Source organism: Sus scrofa, chromosome 2 (genome assembly GCF_000003025.6).
Source record: "Sus scrofa isolate TJ Tabasco breed Duroc chromosome 2, Sscrofa11.1, whole genome shotgun sequence".
NCBI classification, from domain to species: domain Eukaryota; kingdom Metazoa; phylum Chordata; class Mammalia; order Artiodactyla; family Suidae; genus Sus; species Sus scrofa.
In genome coordinates, this window is record NC_010444.4 from 4521751 (window position 1) to 4544409 (window position 22659).

General features: G+C 56.9%; 2 protein-coding genes and 1 non-coding gene across 29 annotated transcripts in view; 1 reads left to right on the plus strand and 2 right to left on the minus strand.

The window, feature by feature from the left end:
* Window positions 1–1671, minus strand: part of PPP6R3 (protein phosphatase 6 regulatory subunit 3) — a 128752-nt gene extending 127081 nt beyond the window's left edge. For 14 of the 23 annotated variants that reach the window (XM_021082696.1, XM_021082706.1, XM_021082707.1 and 11 more), the window contains exon 1: window positions 1540–1671. The gene's annotated coding sequence lies outside the window, so the exon portion shown is untranslated. The remainder of the gene's footprint in view (window positions 1–1539) is intronic. The other 9 variants (XM_021082715.1, XM_021082714.1, XM_021082716.1 and 6 more) reach the window with 7 other exon arrangements.
* Window positions 2155–2227, plus strand: TRNAA-AGC. Its single transcript has one exon. It is a non-coding gene; the product is annotated as a tRNA-Ala (tRNA).
* The window catches only part of LRP5 (LDL receptor related protein 5), a 120277-nt gene continuing 109588 nt past the window's right edge, over window positions 11971–22659 (minus strand). For 3 of the 5 annotated variants that reach the window (XM_021082719.1, XM_021082720.1, XM_021082721.1), the window contains exons 20-23: window positions 20918–21154; window positions 20551–20690; window positions 13598–13695; window positions 11971–12304 (exon numbers count right to left, since the gene is read on the minus strand). In XM_021082719.1, coding sequence (XP_020938378.1) covers window positions 12043–12304; window positions 13598–13695; window positions 20551–20690; window positions 20918–21154 — 737 coding nt within the window. In that variant the 3' untranslated portion in view covers window positions 11971–12042. Of the gene's footprint in view, window positions 12305–13597; window positions 13696–18497; window positions 18680–20550; window positions 20691–20917; window positions 21155–22659 lie in introns of those variants that run through there. The other 2 variants (XM_021082723.1, XM_021082722.1) reach the window with 1 other exon arrangement.

The window sequence follows — 22659 nt, forward strand, 5'->3', positions numbered from 1 at the left end:
GCTCCTGGGGAGCTTTTCCCTATTTAACCATCTCTGAAACTAACCATTCTGAAGCACCAGGGCTCATTACTCCAGGAAACGTTTGCAACTTAACGAATCTTCAACCACTCCTCCCCTGAAAAAAATTACAATACACTTCCAGGTCACTGTCTCAGCCCAAATGACTCTAAATACACAGACCTTTCTAAAGACACTCGCCCAAAGCCAGGACTGAAAACACTCATTTACCTTCCTAATGGTATATAAATATTTAAAACATCAAACCTAATAATAGCCATTAATTTCTAAGCTGATTCTTCGTGCCAGGCACCATTTGTAGCTGCTTTACACGTATTAACTCATTTACTCCTGGCAAACTCAGGAGGCAGACACAGTTACAGAAGCAGCAGTGAAGAAAGTGATGAAGCCAAGATGTGAAACCAGGCAGTCTAACTCGAGAGCAAAGAGAGCGCAGGCACCAGCACCACTTAGGAGACTCCAGCGGCTGGAAACCTGGACTCGCTTTCCCACTGGCTGCCTACCTGCAACTTGACCTTGAGGACAAAACCCAAGTAAGCCTCCCGTTCACAAAATACGACAAGAGCCTCGTTAACAAGTGCGGCGAGGACGAAAGTGCCCCTCCCATAAAAGCAAAATATAAACAAAGCTCGACCCGACCCACGGAGAAAGTAAGAATCGAGAGCACTGCACGAAGCTCTGAGGCTGAGACGTCAGGACACACAGGGACCTCCAAGGACTCGCTCGGTCTACGCACAACCAAGGGTCCAAGTTGTGCCGAGAGCAGGCGGGACGGAGGAGGAAACCCCTCCAAGTTAACGGCGAGAGAGCTTCTTTAAGAGGGAGGTTCTTGCTGCCGAAAGAAGGACCACCCCCCAGCCCCCCGCAAGCTCATATTCGCCAGGGAGACCTTCGCGACCAGGTCTACGCTGGAGTCGCAGCACCGGAGTGGAAAAAAAATCGCTCGGAAGGAGATTTAAATACTCCGGGCCCGGCTCTGCGTATTCCGATGACTCTGCGGCGAAGGAGCAGAAACCCACAGAACTTGTTTCCCGGAGAGCGGAGTCCAACAATGGCCTTCGCGAGGCTCCGGCGAGCGGCCGCCTTAACTTGACACGCTCCGGGGCCCGCGCCCAGCGAAGTTCTCCGGGGCCGGCGGGCGGCGCTCGGGGCCGCCGGCCGGGGCGGAGCGGGCCCCGCCGGGCTAGGGGCGCGCCCGGTCGCCGCCGCGCCAGGCCGCGGACGTCCGCGCGGGCGCAAAGTTCGCCGCCGGGCCCTCGTCCCGCCTCGGCGCCCGGCCCGGCGCGGCCCCCGCGGCCCGCAGCGGGCGAGCCGGGCGGCTGACAGGCGCGGGCGGGGACGGCCCCGGAGCCGGGGCGCCGCGCCTCCCCGGCCGCGGAGCGGCGAATTCCGGGGGGGAGGGGAGGGGGCCGGGACGCTCCCTCCCCGCGCCGCCGAGGCCGGGCGGAGGGGCCGCCCCGCCGCCCGCGCGCCGCGCACCCCGCGCGACGGCCCGCTCCGCCGCCCCCTCCCCCTCATTACCTGGAGGTGCCCGCGACTCGCCGCTAGTTGCGCTCAGGCGGGAAACGCGCTCACCGACACCATCAGCGAAGCGCCCAAAATGGCGGACGTATCAAGCAGGCCTTGAGTTCCCCCCGCCCTCCCTCCGGCCGCCTCACGGCCAATCATGGCCCTGGCCCCGCCCCCAGTCCCGCGCTCATTGGCCTCCCTCTCCCGCCCCCTGTAACCTATTGGATCACCCTGCGGCCCCGTTGCACGCACGCCGATTGGCTGGCAGACCTCGTCAGTCAAGCGAGAGGGGCTCATCCTTTTCCCATGGACTTGACGGTTCCGGAACCTCTAGGACCCGGGAGTCTGGAGAAACAAATCAGAAACCGAGAGAAACCTGGCTGGGTCCCCCTACGCCGTAGCAACAGCAGGGCCTCCGCTTGACCGACGCTTCGGACCACCAATCCGATAGCCAATGCTTTTTAAAACTAAAATGAGCCAAACCAATCATGGCCATAGAGATGGGAACTGCAAGGGAACCAATGGGGTACCAAGACCGGAGGGCGGGCAGGCGGGCCCGAGGGCCTGAAGGAAACCGGTGATGACGTGAGCCACAATGTGTTTCGGCGGCGGAAATTAGCCAGGGTTGGGGAATTAGCTCAAGTGGTAGAGCGCTCGCTTAGCATGTGAGAGGTAGCGGGATCGATGCCCGCATTCTCCACTGTAGACTTTTAGAAGGGGGGTGTGGGACTTTCCTGGTCAAAGTCACGCTCCTTTCCCTGGGTGCCCGCACTGGGAGTCTATCAGAGTGAAGGTGGGGAGTCCCATACAGCTTACGCCGACTCCCCAGCCTCCGCGAGGGACCAGATTGCGGGAAGATAGGAGTCCTCGTTTTGCCTTGCGGAAGGATTGACACGCGAGCTTCTCCCAAAATTCTCCTCTGGCGCCCTGCCACTCCCCGCCCTCCCCGAGACAGCCCACTCAGCCATCTCCCCCCGCCCCCTGCTCCTAAAGAGAGCCACCCCAGAGAGAGCCGACGCTTGGAGATGCGGCCTCCTTCCTAAAAGCCGGCAAAACGCCGTGTATGGTCACGTGTAAATCAACTGCATGCGGTGGGGGGAGGCTTGCGGGGCCCGCTGCGGGGGAGAGAGTGCTAGGGGCACTAGTGCTCGTGGGCAGCCCTAGTGTGCACTTAGTCTATGCCCAGCCTGCGGGGGTGCGTGGGGAGCAGAGGGTCCCGGCTCTGACGTCAGACTCCTCCAGTCACAGAGTGGTGGGGTCTTCCTGAGCCGGAGGCAATCCGACCCTCAGGACAGCGAGAGCAGAGCTCTGCGCTAACTCCCGGAGACCTGAGACCCCAAGGTGGGGCCTTGGAACAGGTTGGGTTGTTCTGAGAGAGACACGGGGCGGGAGAGGAAGTGTCCGAAGTGACCGGGTCTCCGGGCCTTGAGACCAGTGCCACCCTGCCTAGGGGGAAATCACCAGCACCGGTGCTCAGGGGAGAGTCAGAATGAGGGCTCGGGGCAGGGAGGTCTGCCTGCCAGCAGGTCTCTCCCGTGACACTGGCTTGGGCAGAGATGGCCTCTCAGGCCCAAGGAGGGGAGGCAGGGAGTTCCTGTTGTAGCTCAGGGGCCTAAGAATCCGACTAGGATGCATGACACTGGTTCTATTCCTGGCCTCACTCAGTGGGTTAAGGATCTGGTGTGGCTGTGGCTGTGGCATACACTGGCAGCCCCTTGTCTGGAAACTTCCACATGCTGTAGGTGAGGCCCTAAAAAGACTAAAAATAGGGAGGGGAGACAGGCTCCCTGTGGGGCTTCCCCAGAGGACCTCCCAGGCCTGAGACATGTGACAGAGCTTGGCCACTGGGGGTAGCGGATGGCCACACCAGCAGTTTTGGCCACTGGGCTGCCTTCCAGACGCAGTTCTCTGCACCCCACTTGCCCAGGCCGGAGGCTCCCTCCACCCCACCGACTCAGGTTCTCTGAGCGCCGAAGCCAAAGGCAGAGAAAATGGGAGCCCAGCTGGAATTGGGTGGACAGGCCCCTCCCCCAGCTCACTCCTTCCGCAGAGCCTGTGGCTAGAGGCAGAAGTTCTGGAAGGAGTTCGTTGCTGGTAGTCCCAGAACAGGAGCATCACCCCATTTATGTGTTAGGTAACTGAGACCCTGAAAGCATTCAGACCTCGGCTGTGGCCCACACTGGCTGAGTGACCTCAGCTGGGCGACCTGAGCTCCCTGGCTGTCCAGGTCTTATCTGTAAAGTGCTGGTGATCTACCAACTTGTGTCCATCCTGTAAAGGGTACTGGGCCTCTAGGGAGGCAGCCACCAGGGGCAGAAGTTGGGTGCATTGATTCTGCTGCGCAGAGAGGCTTGGTGCCTCGCCCAAGGCCACACAGCCACCAAGATGGAGACTAAGTGCTTGGTGCAGAGGGGGAGGGGGAGGGACCCAAATACAGGTGACTGGGCAGGGGCGGGGGGGGGGGGAGGGCGGAGTGCAGGAGCAGGTGGCAGGGGAGGCTCACCAGCTGGAGGACCAGGTCCAGGTGATCGCAAGTCTAGGGGGAAAGAATGAGATCATCGAAGGAACTTGGGGTTTATCCTCAGCCACGCAGGGCCGGGAAAAGTTTCAGAGCAACGGAAGGGTGCATTCAGGGCTGGCTACACTTTAGAAAGAACGGTTTTGGAGCCAGAGCAGCAAGGCTGTGCTGCAGGAGTATCTCAGAGCCAGAGGAGCTGGCCCCTGGGGCCCGACACAGGAGCATGGGACAGCCTGCAGGGACCCCAGGACCGTAAAGGCACCTATAACAACATGATGCTTTAAAGAACCTGAAATATAAGGTGGACCCTGTGCTCTTGATTAGGACCGAAAACTCAACTTTCTCTTTCTAGACCCATCAGGCAGGATTATTTTGTTTGCTGCAGCCGCAGCATGTGGAAGTTCCCAGGCCAGGGATTGAATCCACACCACGGCTGCAACCTGCGCCACAGCCCCACCAACACTGGATCTTTAACCTGTGATGGGTTAACCTGTGAGGCCACAAGGGAACTTCCTAGTTAGTGTTTTATTCACCGCTGTACTTCCAGTACCTAGCACCTAGCACACAGAGGATGCTCGGTAAATAATTGCTAATCTCACTAAAAGCTCTTTTTAGGATGTTCCCTGGTGGCTCCGCATTGTCACTGGGTTGGGGTTCCAGCATTGCCACTGCTGTGACTTGGGTCACTGCTGTGACACAGGTGCAGTCCCTAGCCTGGGAACTTTCATGTGCCACAGGCACAGCCGAACAAATTAATTAAAAAATAAAAACTCTTTTTAAACCCAGATGCTTACAGTCAGTTAATCTTTGACAAAGGAGGCAAGAATATAAAAATGGGAAAAAGACCATCTTTTCAGCAAGTGGTGCTGGGAAAACTGGACAGCTGCATGCAAATCAATGAAACTAGAACACACCCTCACACCATGCACGAGAATAAAGTGGCTGAAAGACTTCAATATAAGACAAGACACCATCAAACTCCTAGAAGAGAACAAGGCAAAACATTCTCCGACATTAACCTCACAAATGTTTTCTTAAGTCAGTCTCCCAAGGCAACAGAAAGAAAAGCAAAAATAAACCAATGGGACCTAATCAAACTGACAAGTTTTGCACAGCAAAGGAAACCATAAAAAAATAAAACCAAAAAGACCACCTACAGAATGGGAGAAAACAGTTTCAAATGATGCAACCGACAAGGGGTTAATCTCTAAAATACACAAACAGCTTATTCAACTCAACAGCAAAAAAGCAACAACCCAATGGAAAAATGGACAAAAGACCTGAATAGATACTTCTCCAAAGAAGGTATACAGATGGCCAACAAGCACATGAAAAAATGCTCAACATCACTGATTATGAGAGAAATGCGAATGCTATGAGATACCACCTCGCACCAGTCAGAATGGCCATCATTAATAAGTCCACAAATAAAAAATGCTGGAGAGGGTGTGGAGACAAGGGAACCATCCTACACTGTGGAGGTACCTCAGAAAACTCAGTAAAAAACTGCATTTTGACCGAGCAATCCCACTCTTAGGCATATATCCAGACAAAACTTTCCTTGAAAAAGATCCATGCACCCCTGTGTTTATTGCAGCACTATTCACAATAGCCAAGACATGGAAACAACCTAAATGTCCATCGACAGATGAGCGGATTAGGAAGATGTGGTATATGTACACACTGGAATACTACTCAGCCATAAAAAGAACAAAATAATGCCATTTGCAGCAACATGGATGGAACTAGAGACTCTCATACTGAGTGAAGTAAGTCAGAAAAAGGCAAATACCATATGATACCACTTATATCTGGAATCTAATATATGGCACAAATGAACCTTTCCACGGAAAAGAAACTCACGGACTCGGAGAACAGACTTGTGGTTGCCAAGGGGGAGGGGGAGGGAGTGGGACAGACTGGGAACCTGGGGTTAATAGATGCAAACTATTGCATTTGGAGCGGATAAGCAATGAGATCCTGCTGTGTAGCACAGGGAACTATATCCAATCACTTGTGACGGAGCCTGATGGAGGATAATGTGAGAAAAAAATGTATACATGTATGTGTGACTGGATCACTTTGCTGTACAGCAGAAAATTGACAGAACGCTGAAAACCAACTATAATGGAGAATAGAAAAATCACTTTTATTTATTTATTTATTTTGGTCTTTTTGCCATTTCTTGGGCCGTTCCCGTGGCATATGGAGGTTCCCAGGCTAGGGGTCCAATCGGAGCTGTAGCGGCCGACCTACACCACAGCCACAGCAACGAGGGATCCGAGCTGCATCTGCAACCTACAGTACAGTTCACGGCAACGCCGGATCCTTAACCCACTGAGCACGGCCAGGGATCGAACCCCCAACCTCATGGTTCCTAGTCAGATTCGTAAACCACTGAGCCACGATGGGAACTCCTAAAATTCATTTTTAAGGTAAATAAATAAATAAATAAATAAATGTGGGAGGAACTGTCCACGTCAAGTCTCAGAACCACTGGGACACACATGCCTTTGGAAAGCGCCTCATTCTTTTCCCGTTTACCTGGGAAACAGGTGGTCAGGTGCTCCATCAGAGCTTCTTGGGTGACAGGGTTTCTTGCCGAGTTCATCGAGGAGATAGATGGCCAAGCACAGGATTTCCCGAGTGGGATGAACTGAGATTGACGGATGGGAGACACATCACCCGCGGAAGGACAGTTTTCCAAAAGTGGTTTATTAAGACCCAGCCACCTGTCATGCACACACCTTCACACGCGCACCTCCTTTGACTCTCACCTGCTCCCCGGACTACAAATGCGATCACCTCTCCACCCTGAAGTGTGTTACATTCACACCCACTCTGGTGGAAAGACTTCCATAGAGGCTCCTGTCGCCTTGACAAGGAGTCGCCTTTCAAACCCGAGATCGAGACGTACTGGTGAAGGGCTTGCAACAAGGAGCTTTTTAAAGGGACCTCTGGTTTGATGAACTTGGAGCTGATTTGCTTAGGAACCATCATTCACATCTTGAAAAAAGATTGAAAAAATAAAAACTCTTTGTAAAGCCTTCTTGGGAGCTCCTGTTGGGGCTCAGTGGTAATGAACCCAACTAATATTCATGAAGATGTGCGTTCGATCCCTGGCCTCACTAAGTGGGTCAGGGATCCAGCACTGCTGTGAGCTGGGGTGTAGGTTGCCGACGCGGCTTGGATCCCGTGTTGCTGTGGCTGTGGTGTAGGCAGGCAGCTGTGGCTCCGGTTTGACCCCTAGCCTGGGAACTTCCACGAATCGCGGTGGCGGCCCTAAAAAGACAAATAATAAAAATAAAAAATAAAGCCCTCTTGGTCTTTCGGATTGACTGGCTGCTCTGAGAAGGCTCCTTGGTGCTGATTCTTCCCTGCCCTTTGTCACCTTCCGTCTGGTGAGGAAGTCTTAAGCCTCCCTATCTGCCGACTTTCCAAAGATTCCAGCACGAAGCCCTTGTCCTGTTCAATCTGGTCTCTCTCTTGCCTGTACGCTCCCTTTTCCAGTCCTCGGGCACAAGTCGGTGTTGTTGGTGGCACGGATCGGTGCCTCCAAGGGACATCTGTGAGTGCGTGGGCAGGAGGGGAGAGCCAGGGCTGGGACCTGCCCTTCTGGAGTGGAGGTGGCCTGGCCTCTCACTGACCTGTGCAGTCCTTACTCACTCATCATCAAAGCACCTGCTTCAGTCTTCTCCATCCCAGACTCGGGTGGGTTACAGAGCTACGTGCATTATCATTCAATGAAATCATGCCGTACCTCGCCCAGTATAAGTGGGCCCCCAGAGTCTCCAATTTTGATGAGCTCCTAGCCCAACCAGAAGGGTTGAAGTCAGGGAGCACTTCCTGGAGGAGGAGGCATCTGAGTTCAGCCCATCTCCTGAGGACTCCAGGGAGCCACTGTCCACCTTTAAGGAGGAGTGACTTAAAAGCTTTATCTTGGCCTCACTATCCTAAAACTTCTAGATTTCTCAGATCACCACCTTCCTCTTTGCTCCCCATATCTGTTTGGAATTTAATTTTTAAATTTTCAACCCATCTAGCCTTAAAAAAAATTATATGGATAGGAGTTCCTGTTGTGGCTCAGCGGGTTAAGAATCCAACTAGTATCCATGAGGAGGCGGGTTGGATCCCCGGCCTCACTCAGTGGGTTAGAGGATCTGCTGTTGCCGTGAGCTGTGGTGTAGGTTGCAGACGTGGTTCCTATCCTGTGTTGCTGTGGCTGTGGTGTAGGCCGGCAGCTGCAGCTCCGGTTCAACCCCTAGCCTGGGAACCTCCATATGCCACGGGTGCAGCCCTAAAAGGAAATAAAAAAAAGAGGTGTTGAGGCTGGAGAGGGAACTCTGGGGGGATGTGACGGCTGGGTCCATTTTCACATGGAAATTTCACTCTCTGTTCCTTTCCTCTTTCTTCACTGCATTAGATCCAGGCTGGGACTCCCCTTGTGGCATGATGGGTTAAGGATCTGGCACTGTCACCACAGCGGCTCGGGTCACTGCTGTAGCTCGGGTTTGATCCCTGGCCCAGGAGCTTCCACATACCTCAGGCACATCCAAAAGAAAAAAAAAAAAAAAAAGGAGAGAGAGAGAAGTTAAGATACCTTCTGAGTTGAGAAGGAGGTATTTCCCTCCTGGTATTTCCCTCCAGGACTGTTTGCTGGCGGCCCAAGTATTGGTAGAAAGGGAACCACTAGGGCTGCTAATGATTGGGGCCCCCGTGGAGGTTTTGGGGGAAGAAGAGGCCAGGGGAGAGGCAGAGGGGCGGGCATCTGGGAGAGGCCCTCAGGGGGGTGCCTTGGTGGGACCCCAGCCCCATTATCTGAGGTGTGGTCCCACAGGGGGTCCCAGCACTGGAAGTGCCCCCTAAGTGTCTCTCAGGGAGGAACTGCGTAGGGGCCCGATGGGATCCGAGCCCACCCAGCCTCCGACCCCCCGGACGTCTCAGGGACAGAACCTTCATCACTGGCCACAGCCTGCTTCCCCAGCGTCCTGCTTGGCAGTGGACACGCCCACATCTGGTCCCATGGATTTTGCTCAGCTGCCCAGAACAGCTGTTGACCCAAAGGGTTTCCAGACCCTGGGCAGGGAGGAGCTCCCACACCCGGTGGCGGGCAGAGCTGAGCAAGTGGCTCATCTCTGACGGGGTTGGCGGGGAGGGAACCTCCTGACAGGAGGGAGATGCCACAGGGCTCAGTCGGGGATGGCTGAGACTTGGGGAACAGCGGGTGTCACCACGGAGGCGCGAGAGGCTGGAGGGAAGGTCGAAGCCCTTTGGGCCACACTGAGGAGGACCCAGGAGCCAGGTGGTAATGTTTATGGGATAAAGGCAGGATTGAACGAATGAATGAAAACAATTCTGGCTTGACTTCTTGTTCCCCAGGCTTTGGGTTCCTCACCTGCAAATAGGGAAAACCATTTACCTAGCTGGGCTGTTGTGAAGTTTAAATGAAATAAACCGGATTAACTTCACCCCCTCACTTGAGATACAGATTAGACATCACCTCCTCCAGGAAGCCCTCCCTGTCTTCCCATGTGAATATGGGCCCCAGGATATCTCAACACCCTGCTTTCCCCACAGCTTCGGAAACTGCCCCCATTACTGGATTTTGAGCACTTTTAGAGGGAGGGTCACATGTGATGACTCTCTGGGTCCCTCAGAGTGTGACTTAAGTGCAGAGCGCTGCACACAGGCACTGCTTCCCGAAGGCTGGCAGATTTGCTTGGCACACAGGAGGCTGGTGGGTTGACCCCCACTGCCCCTAGCGGACCCCATGGCAGGAAAGGATGCAGCACATTGCTCCTGGCCATCAGTGGCTCTATCAGGGGGTCCGTGGGAGGGGGAGGGACCGTGCAAGGTGGTTCGACCTCCCCCCAGTGCAGAGACCACCAGGACAGCAGCCCAGCCCCCCACCCCCACCCCTCGCCAGGTCCCTGGTGTCCCAAGCCGCCTGGATTGCGGGCTGGGCAGGAGAGTGTTGGCGGGGGGGGGGCGGGGGTCTCCCTTCTGAGGCAGCTGCTGCTCCTGGGTCAGCAAAGGTGCCCCCACCCCGCTGGCTGCCCACACGGAGCCTGGTGCTTTCGTGAGCTCCTCGGGGCACGAGGCCCAGGTGCCCTGAGCCTCTGCAGCATCTCCGTGGGCAGGGGACCCCGCCTTGGGCCTGGGAGCCCGTTCTTAGCGCTGTGTTCTTAGCGCTGTGACCTGGGGCAACATGTCACCTCTCCCTCTTACCAAGGACCTGCTACTCGCCAGGCCCCAACTGGGCGAGGTTTATCTCCCGGAAGCCTGGCCGCAGGCCTCGGCCGGGTTACCACACCCTCCTGGGCAGCAGCTGGACAAAGAGGATAAGAGCTGAAGCTTCTCAGGCAGAAGCAGATGTCACCCCTGCAGTCTATGAAGGGGCCCCGAGCCCAGGTCTCCTCCCCGGGGGCACCGGCAGCTCTGAGTCAGCACTTCCACATGGTGACTTTGCACCCATGGCAGGTCACCCCTGTCCCCCCCCCCGCTGCCAATGACCTTGGGTTCGGGGAGGCTACTCCTCAAAGGTCTGTCCCAGGAGGCCAGGCTGGTCCCAGCTCTATCCCTACAGAGCCACCGCCCGCCTCATCTCACCTGCCTCCCTGCCCTCAGCTGTCACCTCTGCACTCCAGGCCCCGGGGGGTCAAAGGCGCAATCTCGGGGTTGTGGGGGGAGGCACTCCCTCCAGATGAGGTTGGAGAACCAGCAGAGGGTGCTCCCAGCCCTTGGCCTGGACCTTCCAGGAGTCAGGCCTCCCTGGCTGCTGCATCTCCTTCTTCCCTGTCCAACAGCCCAGCCTCCTCAGGACACACAGGTTGCTGACTCCTCTGTTGCCTCCTGCACCACCAGGGGCAGGGGCGGGGGCGGGGGCACCGGGCGGGCCTCAGGCAGCGGGTACTGCCCACCTCCATGCGGACTGGGCTCTACACAGCCTGTCTGCAGAAATGGACGTAGGGGGTGTGGGACGGGGGAGCGAGGGGCTCCCTCCCCAACCCGAGGTGAGTGCCCCAGGCCTAATCTAAGGCAGTGAAGCAAAAGGAAAGAAGCAGAGTGAAATTTCCATGTGAAAATGGACCCAGCCTTCACCTCCCCTTAGAGTTCCCCCTCCAGCCTCAACACCTCGTTTTTGCTTTTTGAAAGGGCTGCACCTGTGGCATATGGAAGTTCCTGGGCCTGGGGTCGAATCAGAGCTGCAGCTGCTGGCCACAGCCACAGCCACAGCAAAGCAGGGTCCGCACTGCATCTACGATCTACACAACGGGCAGCAACTATGGATCCTGAGCGAGACCAGGGATGGAAGAGGCGCCTCCTCAGGGATGCTGTTTTAGGTCCTTGACCTGCTGAGCCACAGAGGGAACTCCCCCCAGTTCCGTTCTGATGGGCAGCAGCAGCCCGGGGGCCCACACACACAGGCTGGTCAAGTGGTAGCAGGGAGTGACCAGGGACCAGCCCAAAGCCCAGGGATATAATCTGCAGAGCCCAGTGTGAGAGGAAAATACAGGGCCTTGATCTTCAAAATTATTTTGAATTTCAGGACGGCAACAGCAGAGCACGAAATCGAGCGTCAGGTCGTGCATGAGTCAGGCATCCACGAAGCTGCCCTGCCAGCGGGCCCTCTGCCCAGAGGCGTGACCCCTCCCTGGTGGCGAGCAGCCCGTGCCCAGAAGGATAAGCGCACAACTCCAGCAGCTGTCGGGGGGCGGGGCGGGGGCCGGGACGGCGTTGTCTCTGCCGGGACACTCAACTCGAACACACACGTGGCATGAAAGAATGGCCATGACGTTTTAAAAAATTAGGTTTATAAATATTTTCTGCACTGTACAAAGTCTTCCCCGCCCGGCCCACCCATCACTGTTCACATTTCTCATGTTTTTAAAATCCCAACTATATTTATTTTTTAAATCATAAAATATAATTTTTTCTTTGTTCATATTTAAAACTATTTACACGGGCACAGAGAGGCCGGGGTGGCCCGGCCGAGGTCAGGACGAGTCCGTGCAGGGGGACGGTGGGGGCGGGAAGAGGTGGAAGTAACTCCTCTCCGTGGCTGGCGAAGGCGGGCAGCTGTCCTCCGCCGACAGGTACTGGCTGTGCGGCGTGGGCGGGGGTGGGTAGGGGTCTGAGTCCGAGTTCAAATCCAGGTAGTACTTGCTGGCCTTCCAGCGGCTGGCGCTGTAGTCGCTGTCGCACACGTCTGTACTGCAGGGCGTCGTCGGGGGCGCCATGCCGCGGATGATGTAGGGCCTGCGGAGAAAGGGGACCTCCGTTCAGAGGGGCCCACATGCATGTTCGCCTATCGGGCATGGGGGGCCCCCAGCTGGGTGGCCTCTCTGAGCCTCCGCATCACTGCCTCTGAAGTGGGCGCGCCCACACCTACCCTGCAGGCTGCCAAGCCCAGGCCCCGACAGGGACAGCAGCCCCAGGTCAAGGTCACCTTCATGGGGAGCAGGGCCTCCAGAGCCCACCCAGCTCACCTTGGGCAGCTCACGTAACCTCTCTGAGCTTCAGTGACTCATTGACAAAATGGAGAAACAGATAGGGCGGCGCGGGGAGGGGGGGCGCAGGGCGGAGGGGGGGGAAGTGGGGGGGTGCGAGGTGTTGGGTGGGACCCAAATCAGGACAGAGAGCGAAGCATGTGGCAGACCGGAGGCTGAGGGGCCCGGGCAGGCTGCTATGGATGTGACCACCCTGGGACAGGCTGTGACACTGAGGCAGCGGGGAGCCACTGCAAGTTCTTGAACTGGGCAGTGACCCAGGGAAGAGCTGTGCCTCTCCTGGGGCTGGGCCCTGCAGTTCCTGAAACAGCCACCAGATGGCAGGCGGCGCCGCTCCAGGAGGGTGGGCAGCCTCGTCACCCCCAAAGCCCCGCTCTCTACCGGCGAGCAAGCCTGGCTGGGGCACCCCCTCCACCTGCCCGATCGGTAGGGTAGCTCGCCTGGGCGCGAAGGACCCAGGGCACCTGGTCGGTGAGCCCTGTTGGCTGAGACCACAGGGTTGAAGGTCAGCAGGTTCGCCCCGCCCACCCCGGCTCTGACCCACCCACCGCTGGACGCAGGCCAGCAGCCCTGGATCCTGCTCCTTCTCAACGTTCTCCAGGGGCCCCTCCCCACCCGGGTGGGGTGTGCCGCCCCGACCTGGGCAGCTGCGGGTGTGGCCCGTGAGTTTCCCGGGTTCAAACAGGCCCTGGCAGTGAGTCAGGAGGAAGGATGGCCCGATCGGGGGCCCGCCTCGCCTGCACGCCCATGGACGGCGACCGGCCGGGTCCCAGCCCTGGATTCAGGCCTAGGCCCAGGGTCCTCTGGGGGCGGGGCCGACCGCGGTGGGGAATCCCCTGGTGGCGCCATTCAAGGCCACATCTGGGCCCCGGCTTGCAAAACACCCTGCCCCAGTGGGATCTGAACTCTGGACCTAGAAGGGAGGCGGCATGTGGGCCTAGGGCAGGAAGGCCCAGAGCACGCCCCCCCCCCCACCCCTCTTCGCCGGCTCCCCTGGGAAATGCGAACAAGGCTCCAGTGCCACAGGGAGAGGCCTCCGTACCTGTAGGGCCTGGCGGCGGCCGGAATGTTGGAGGAGTAGAACACGTCCAGGTTGTAGAGGGAGGGGTCCGTGGCGGGGGATGGTGGCGGGTTCAGGATCTGAGGGGAGCCAAGCAAGGTCACGTGGGCCACCCCTGCCCGGTTCCCTCCTCCTGGGACCCGTCCTGGTCTGGGGAAGGGGAGCGGCAGTGGCGGCCCCGAGGATGGGCACAGGCGCCAGCAGGGTGGCTGCAGAGGCCCACCCCGCTGACCGGCGGCGACCCCCCGCCCCTGCCGGGTGCTCGGCTGTGCGCTCAGGTCCTCTGCACCACGTCACCGGCAGGGAGATGCCCCTGCAGGTCCCGGCGTGTCGCCGCGCCCAGAGCACCTCTCCAGGTTCCTCTGGGACTTTGCTGCCAACTCCCCTCTTTAGGCTTCTGCTTCCCCATCTCCTTCCACGTGATGCAAAGTCTAATTCCTATAATTGATTCCTTATTCCTAACACTCAGGGGACCTGCTCCCTGGGGGTGCCACATGGAGGGAGGGGCACTGCCCGCTCTCCCCATGCCTCTCGGCTAATCAGGAAAGGGTGGCCCTTTCTCAAGGGACCCCACTGCCCCCCAAATTGTAATAATAAAGGCACAGCTCTCGCACGGGAACCCGCCCTCCAGAGCCAGGCGGCAGGAAAGGGACAGAGGAACCTGGGGTCCAGACACAACAGGTCAGGTCTGCACCTTCCCCAGCACCCCGCCTCCGCCGAGCCGTCCCTGCAGGGGGCGCTCTCACTGCGTGCTTGGGGCTGAACCCCCCGTGGAGGCGAGGCGAAGGGCAGGGCCTTTCTTCCCGGGCGGAGGAGGGTCTGATTCCGGTTTCACCTCCTCCCAGCTGCAGCGTGAGTGCCTCCGCCTCGGCTCTAAAATGGGGCGAAGGAAACGGGCTTCCTTCCCCGGGCTGTCCGGACACTCAGTAACTACAAGCGCCCAGGCCCGTCCCCCTGCCCTTCAGGAACCCGCATGGGCCCCTCTCCTTATTCTGGGGGTCCTCCGTGGCCTGGGGATTCCTCAGGATTTGACCCCAAAGTTGGGAGGGCAGAAATCAGGCAGGGAAGCCCGGCAGAAACGGTCTCCCCCAGGAGCCCAGGCCCGTGGGGTCCTATTTCTGCATCTGCCCTTGAACTTGACTGGATGTGGCTTCTCCCCATTCCTGCCTCCAGGGCGGGCTGCCCACATCCCTCCCTCCTCTGCCGGAGGTCCAAGCTACTTCCCCCAGGGTGTTGGAGACGTGAAGGTTGGGGGGTTGTGGAGAAGTCACCCCCATTCTGCAGTGGGCAGATTTCTAGCAAGTTCTGCCCAGGTAGCACCTGGGTGACTTCTCTGTCATCTGGTGACTGGGGCTGGAGGCTCCTCCCTGGTCACTCTCTCTTAGCCGATCTGCTTTTCCCATGTTTTAAGAGTTCTCTTTGCCTCTTTCTGGCCAATTCCCTGGAATTCTCATCCCTGCTCATAAGTCTGTATATTGAACTTTCTCTGTTCAAAGCACCAGGTGGTTTCTGTCTGCTGATTGGACAGCGACTAACAAAGGCCACCTGGTCGCCATCAGCACAGAAATAAAGCCGATGTCTCCCGCCTCACTCCGTACCTCTAATTCTATTCCTGGAGAATCGAAGTTTTAACTATAAGCATGAAACCTTGAGAACATGAAGAAAGAGAGCATAGAAACTGTGTGTGTGTGTGTGTGTGTGTGTAGGGATGGCCCAAGAAACCCCAGATATCCACAAATGATTGACAGCATCCTTGTATAAATGGCAACACACAACATAAACCAAATCAAAAGACAAAAAGCCAGGAAAAATATTTTCAACCCTTATCTCAGGAAATAGCCCAATTTTATTCTATTTTGTTTTTTTTAGGGTCACAGCCGCAGCATATGGAAGTTCTCAGACCAAGGGTCAAATCGGAGCTGCAGGTGCCGACCTACACCACAGCCACAGCAATGCAGGAACCGAGCCGCATCTATGAGCTACACCACAGCTCGTGGCAACGCTGCAGGATCTTGTTATTGGTCTGGGAACTTCCATAGGCTGCGGCCGTGGCCCTAAAAAGACAAGAAAGACCAAAAAAAAAAAAAACCCCAAACTCCCCTAACTGGATCCTTAACCATTGAGCAAGGCCAGGGATCGAAACCGCAGCCTTTTGGATACTAGTTGGGTTCTTAACCTGCTGAGCCACAAGGGGAACTCCAAAAGTGAATTTTTTTTTTTTTTTTTGGTCTTTTTGCCATTTCTTGGGCCACTTCCGTGGCATATGGAGGTTCCCAGGCTAGGGGTCGAATCGGAGCTGTAGCCACCAGCCTACGCCAGAGCCACAGCAATGCGGGATACGAGCCGCATCTGCGACCTACACCACAGCTCACGGCAACGCCGGATGGTTAACCCACTGAGCAAAGCCAGGGATCGAACCCCCAACCTCATGGTTCCTAGTCGGATTCGTTAACCACTGCGCCACGACGGGAACTCCCAAAAATGAATTTTTAAAATACCAAAAAACTCAATAGGAAAATGACATAAACATCACTTCTGAGACACTAAAACTACAAAAGACATTAAACACACAAAAAGATATTTGATGCCATTCGTAGTAAGAGAAATATAAATTAAAATGACACCACCAGACCATTTTTACCCCAAATTAAACCTGAGGAGCGTGTATGGAGAGGGAGAGTTGTGCTGGCGCGGCCCTCTGCTGGCGGGAAGATGTCCCCTCCAGAGGCCCCTTGGGCCCGAGGGGTCAGGATGACCACACAGTCCCTGCCGCCTCCCCTCAGGGTTCCAGGTAGCGCTGCTGGAGTAACAAGACCCTGGGAGCAGCTGGACACCCACTGGGCGCTGTCCATGCAAGGGCGCTGTCCAGTCACCAAGAAGGGGACAGCCCTGCCACCAGGGTGCAGGAGCAGGGAGGCAGGGCAGGGAGTGGTCGGCTCAGGCCGGAGGGCCCAGTGCCCTTAACTCTCACTTCCTTAGCCCCCTCCTGTTTGCAAAATGGGAAGATGAGTGAGCCCCCTTCTGGAATTGGGGAGATACGGCACTTCTGTACCCCTCAGACGGGCTTCGTAGGAGTTCCCGTGGCGGCACAGTGGAAATGAGCCCAGGGAGTATCCATGACGATGTGGGTCTGATCCCTGGCCTCGATCAGTGGGTTAAGGAGCCAGCATTGCTGTGGGCTGTGGTGTAGGTCGCAGACGCGGCTCGGATCTGGCTTCGCTGTGGCTGTGGTGTAGTGTAGGTCAGCAGCTACAGCTCCGATTGGTCCCCTAGCCTGGGAACATCCATATGCAGTGGATGTGGCCCTAAAAACAAACAAACAAACAAAATAGAAGTGCTTTCATAAATGCCAGCTTTTTTTTGGGGAGGGGGGGACTGCGCCCAGGGCTTGCAGAAGTTCCCAGGCCAGGGATCGAACTTATGACACAGCAGTGTCTGGAGCCACAGCAGTGACATTGCTGGATCCTTAACCTGCTGCGCCACCAGAGAATTCCAATGCCAGCTTTTAGAAGCAAGGCTCAGAGGAGTTCCCAGTGTGGTGCATGGGTTAAGACTCTGACTGCGGCAGCTCGGGTGGCTGTGGAGGCTTGGGTTTGATCCCTGCTCAGGATAGTGGGTGAAAGGATCCAGCACTACTGCAGCTGCAGCTCAGATTCAATCCTCTGCCCAGGAACTTCCCTATGCTAGGGGTGTGGCTATAAAAAGAAAAAAAAACAAAAACCAAAACCAAAAAAACAAGGCTCAGAGGGGCGCTCTCGTTATTCAGATGAGACCATGTGGATTTTAAAAAGAACGCATGAACCTACTCCGTACGAGGCTCTCATGATGGATACCTGTCATCACGCAATTGTCTAAACCCGCAGAATGATATGGCCCCAAGAGCAGACTCAGGCGTGCACCGTGCATGACGGCGGGTAGGTTCACGGACCCTAACAAGCGTCTCCCCCCGGGGGGGGGTGTTGGCAGAGGGGGAGGAAGGGGGATTTGGGAAATCTCTGTACCCTCCTCTCAATTCTGCTGTGAGCATAGAATAGCTATATACATACACACATACATATATATATATTTATCTATTTTCATCTTTTGTCTGTTTAAGGCTGCACCCAAGGCACATGGAGGTTCCCAGGCTAGGGGTCTAATCGGAACTACAGCCGCTGGCCTACACCACAGCCACAGCAATGCCAGATCTGAGCTGCATCTGTGACCTACACCACAGCTCACGGCAACACCAGATCCTTAACCCACTGAGCGAGGCCAGGGATCGAACCCGCAACCTCATGGTTCCTAGTTGGATTCATTTCCACTGTGCCACGTTGGGAACTCATATATATTTAAAAAAAAAAAAATATATATATATATATATTTTTTTTTTAAAGTTTTCTTTAAAAAAATCCTGCATATGTGAGGCTGGTAAAATCTGAGCAAAGTCAGAGGAAGTCGTATCAAAGCCCTGGTTATGATGTTGAGCCACTGCTGCTAGAGACTCGAAGCTGGCGTCTCCCCAGGTCCCTATGTTGAAACAGAAACCCCAACATGAGGAAGGAAGTGGGGCCCTCGGGAGGCGCTTAAATCACGAGGGTGCAGCCCTCATGGATGGAATCCAGGCCCGTAAGAAAGGGACCCTAGAAAGCTCCTCGACCCCCTCCGCCACATACAGGTCCGACAGCCACCAGGAACCGGAAACTGGGCCCTCGACAGACACCCAACCTGCCAGAACCTTGATCTTGAGTTCTCCAGCCTCGGGGACTGCGAGAAATACCCGCGTGTGGCCTGAGCTGCCCAGTCTACGGCAGCTTTGTTAGAGCAGTGCAAAGATGACTGACTCACGGGTCCGTGAGAAGCCGCCACTGGGAACACTGGTGAAGGGGCAAAAGGACCTCGCAGTATTACGTCTTAGAGTATGTGCACATCTATAATGATCTCAAAATGTAAAACAAAAAAATAAAGTCCACAATCTTTTTATTTTTTTCTGGCTGTGCCCATGGCATGTGTTGGTTCCTGAGTCACGGCAGTGACAATGCCAGATCCTTAACCCGCTGGACCACAACGACCTCGGGTGTGGCCCTAAAAAGCCAAAAAAAAAAAAAAAAGCTGGCTTCGTGCAGGGCTTTTTTTGGGGATGGTGATATTTTCTAAAATTAACCGTGGGGCTGGTTGCGCAACGCTGTGAATACACTAAAAACCACCAAACTGTACACGTGAAGTGGGTGAACTGTACGGTCTGCGACTTATACCTCAATAAAACTGTTTTAAAAGAAATGCTGGTGGTTAATGTCATCTCTTGCTGCTAAAGAAGATCCCCTCCCACCCCCCGCCGCCAGTTCCTAGCAGAGCCTGGGAACATCCTGGGGTCTGCGTGGGGGGCTGGGGGGCTGGGGGGCTGTCCTAGAGTTCCTGGTGCTTCCGGCTGGTTCCATCGGGCACCTGAAAGCCAGGCGACAGGAGCCATAAGGAGGACGAGAGTTTGGGGACCACGTTCTTAAGCTCCAGCCTCCTCTGCCCTCAGCATGGTCGGGCCCCGAAGCTTCCAGGAGGCTCGGGTCCCAACCCAAGATGACACCCCCTGCTCTTTCCTCCCTCCGAGGCCTTGCCCCGGTCAGACGCAACAAGAAGGGGCAACATCCCCAATGTGGGGGACACCCAGAAAGGCGGGAAGGCCCAGCCCTGGTGGGTGGGGTTTGATGGAGATCCCCCCTCCCCAGGGAAGGTCCCAGGGGCTGTCTTCGCCTCAGAAGAGTGTGTCATCACAGGAGGTCAGGTTTCAAGGATTTATCTTTTTTTTTTTTTATCTTTTTTTTTTTTTTTTTTTTTTTGTCTTTTTGCTATTTCTTGGGCCGCTCCCGCGGCATATGGGAGGTTCCCAGGCTAGGGGTCGAATCGGAGCTGTAGCCACCGGCCTACGCCAGAGCCACAGCAACGCGGGATCCGAGCCGCGTCTGCGACCTACACCACAGCTCACGGCAACGCCGGATCATTAACCCACTGAGCAAGGGCAGGGTCCGAACCCTCAACCTCATGGTTCCTAGTCGGATTTGTTAACCACTGCGCCACGACGGGAACTCCAGGTTTCAAGGATTTAAACAGCACAGAGGAGTTCCTGCTGTGGTGCAAAGGGATCAGGGGTGTCTCTGCAGCTCCTGGATGTGGGTTTGGGCCCCAGCCCCGCCCAGTGGGTTAAAGGAGCTGGTATTGCCTCAGCTGCAGTGTAGGCCGCATCTGTGGCTCAGATCTGATCCCTGGCCGGCTAACTCCATATGCCGCGGGTTGGCCAAAAAAAAAAAAAAAAAAGAAAGAAAGAAAAAAAAGCATAGAACCACATCAAGTCAGAAGCTGAGGTCTAGGTATCTCCAGCTTCATGTTTGGGCATCAACCTTACCCCGGATACCCTGGGGCTGTGCCCTCGGAAATGGGGGTCTTTCCCCACCAGCCACGAGGAGAGGGTCCCTTCTCGGGATGCTGAGTGGGGCTCGGATACCGGGGGCTTCGGGACTTTGCCACCTGCACAGTCATTTCATTCCAGGGTGTCGCTCAGCCAGGGGCTGGCCTCTCGCCCTGCTTGGCCTTCTGGAAGCCTCAGGGAACATTTCAGCCACAAACGTCACCCTGAGAGCACGGTCCTCAGAAAACAATCCAGCCCTTGTCTGGGAACCAGCAAGCCCCGGGGCGGGAAACCATAGGGTCTTCCCGGTGGGGACACTGAGGGAAGCTCACAAGGCCCCCTCAGTGCACCCCATCCTGGCAGGTCCTGCAGACCAAAGACGGCCACCCAGACCTGGAAACTCCCAGCAGCAGCCCTGCAAGGCGGGATGTTTGGGAGATGCCCCATTTTGGGTTTTTAGGTGGCTTTCAGAGGACCCACCAGGGCCAGGGTGCTCTCTTTCCCAAACGGAGAATGTTCACCCCCGGGCGGCCAGGCCTCCCCTGCCGCCACTCACCGGCGGGTACAGCGTGGCCTTGGTGCTGGATGAGCTGCTGGACGAGGCCCCGGTGACGTGGTTCCGGTCGTAGAGGGGCACCCCGGCCCGGCCCCCCATCAGGCTCACGGAGCTCATCATGGACTTGCTGCAGGAGATGCCTACGGGCGGAGGGTGCAAGGCCGGTCACAGACACAGTGCCCTCTCCCCAACTCCGCTGCCCAGGGGGCCCAGGTGCAGGCGAGTAAATTCTACCTGATTAGCATCCCCGCCCGGCTGTCCCCAAGGGACGCCTCAGGACACACCCCACAAGAGATTCTCAGGCCACATCCGAAGAGCATCCCCGCCCCGGGCACCCTCCCACCTCCGGGCTGCCTCGGCTCCTTACCTGGGAAGGGCCCGTGCTGGGAGCCGCCCGGCGCGATGAAGTTGAGGGGCACGTGGGGGGTCCCACTGACGTACTCGTGCGGGAAGGGCCCGGTGGCCCCCGCGTAGCGCTGACACACCACGCGCTGGCACACGAAGTAGACCCCGCCCATGACGAAGAGCGACAGGATGATGCCGATGACAGGCCCGATGGCGCTGCTGTGGGCCGGGCTGTCGTCCGAGGGCAGCTTGGTGATTTCTGTCGGAGGACAAGCCGGGTCAGAGGGTGGGTGTGACCTGAAAAGGGCCTCTTGCCAGGGGGCGCGAGGGCCCAGGAGGGGCTGCTCCTGCCCAGGCCCAGCACCCACAGATGCAGGCGGGAAAGAAGGAGACGCTGGGGCTGGGGCAGCACCCCTGACGGGCTGCCCCTCCTCTTCTGCCTGATGGAGCCCCCCCAGCTTTCCACAGGGACTCCCCCAAAGCAGCCCCCACTGATCCCCTAACTGGGGAGCTTCCCGGCTGGAAGTGCAGGCACGGGGTGCTCCCACGTCTCCTTCCCTGGAGCCTGAGCAGCAGGCTGCGGGTATGGGGGTGGGTAGGACCATGCAGAGGCCGGCCGGGCTGGGGTCTTCACCCACGGGGCTGGCTGCGCCCCTCAGGCCTGCCTGCTGCAGAGGCCAGGAACCCTGAAAAACCCAAAGCGTGGGAACTGTGAGGAGTGGAGTGTGTCAGGATCTAGATTTGGGGGGCTCAGCCAACCCCCCCAAAGCCAGGAGCCAGCTCAGGGCTGCAGGGGTGCACCCAGCAGTCCTTCTGGGTGCCCTGCGTATAGAGTTCCCGGGCGGGGGTGCTCCTGGGCCTCGCTCCGCTATCCCAGCCACCTGCGGGATGGAGGGCACGTCTGGGTTCTAGACTCGGCTTCGGAAAAGGACATTCACTTTCCCATCGGGTTCCCACAACGATTCTGGAGACGACCACCGAGGTCCCCCAGCCGGCCCGAGCCCACAGGAAAGGAGCAGAGCTGCTGGTTCGGGTGGCGAGGCCTCACTTTGGAGAAACATCACCCCCGGCCTCTGGGGCCACAGTCACACAGGAGGCTGCAGACAGACACACTGGGCACCCGCCCAGCAGAGGATCGGGGCTCAGACCCCGGAGGCCCCCCTGTTGCCCTCGGACCCCAGACCACATCCTTAAGATGGTATCTGAGGGGCCTGACCCGGGCTGACCTGAAGGTGCCCAAGTGCTCAGTGAGCCCCCTGGGGACCCCTCCTTCTGCCCCCTCCCAAGGCTTCTCTACACTGCAGTCAGAGCTCTCAGCCCAGGTCCCTCTGCAGTGGACAAGGTGGTCGTGTCCCCAGACACACAGACATAGTCCCACTTCCTGTCTGGAAATCCAGCTCCTTTTTTTTTTTTTTCCCCCGGTCTTTTTAGAGCCACACCCACGGCATAAGGAAGTTTCCAGGCTAGGGGTCCAATCAGAGCTGCAGCTGCTGGCCTCCACCACAGCCACAGCCACACGGGATCCTTAATCCACTGAGTGGGGCCAGGGATTGAACCTGCATCCTCATAGATACTAGTTGTGTTCTTAACCCACTGAGCCATAATGGGAATGTCCCTTCTTTTTCTGCTTTTTTGGTTTTTTTTTAAATGGCCACATGTGAGACATACGGAAGTTCCCTGGCCAGGGACTGAATCCAAGCCACAGCTGTGGCAATGCCAGATCCTTTAACCCTTGCTCCAGGCCGGAGATTGAACCTGCACCTC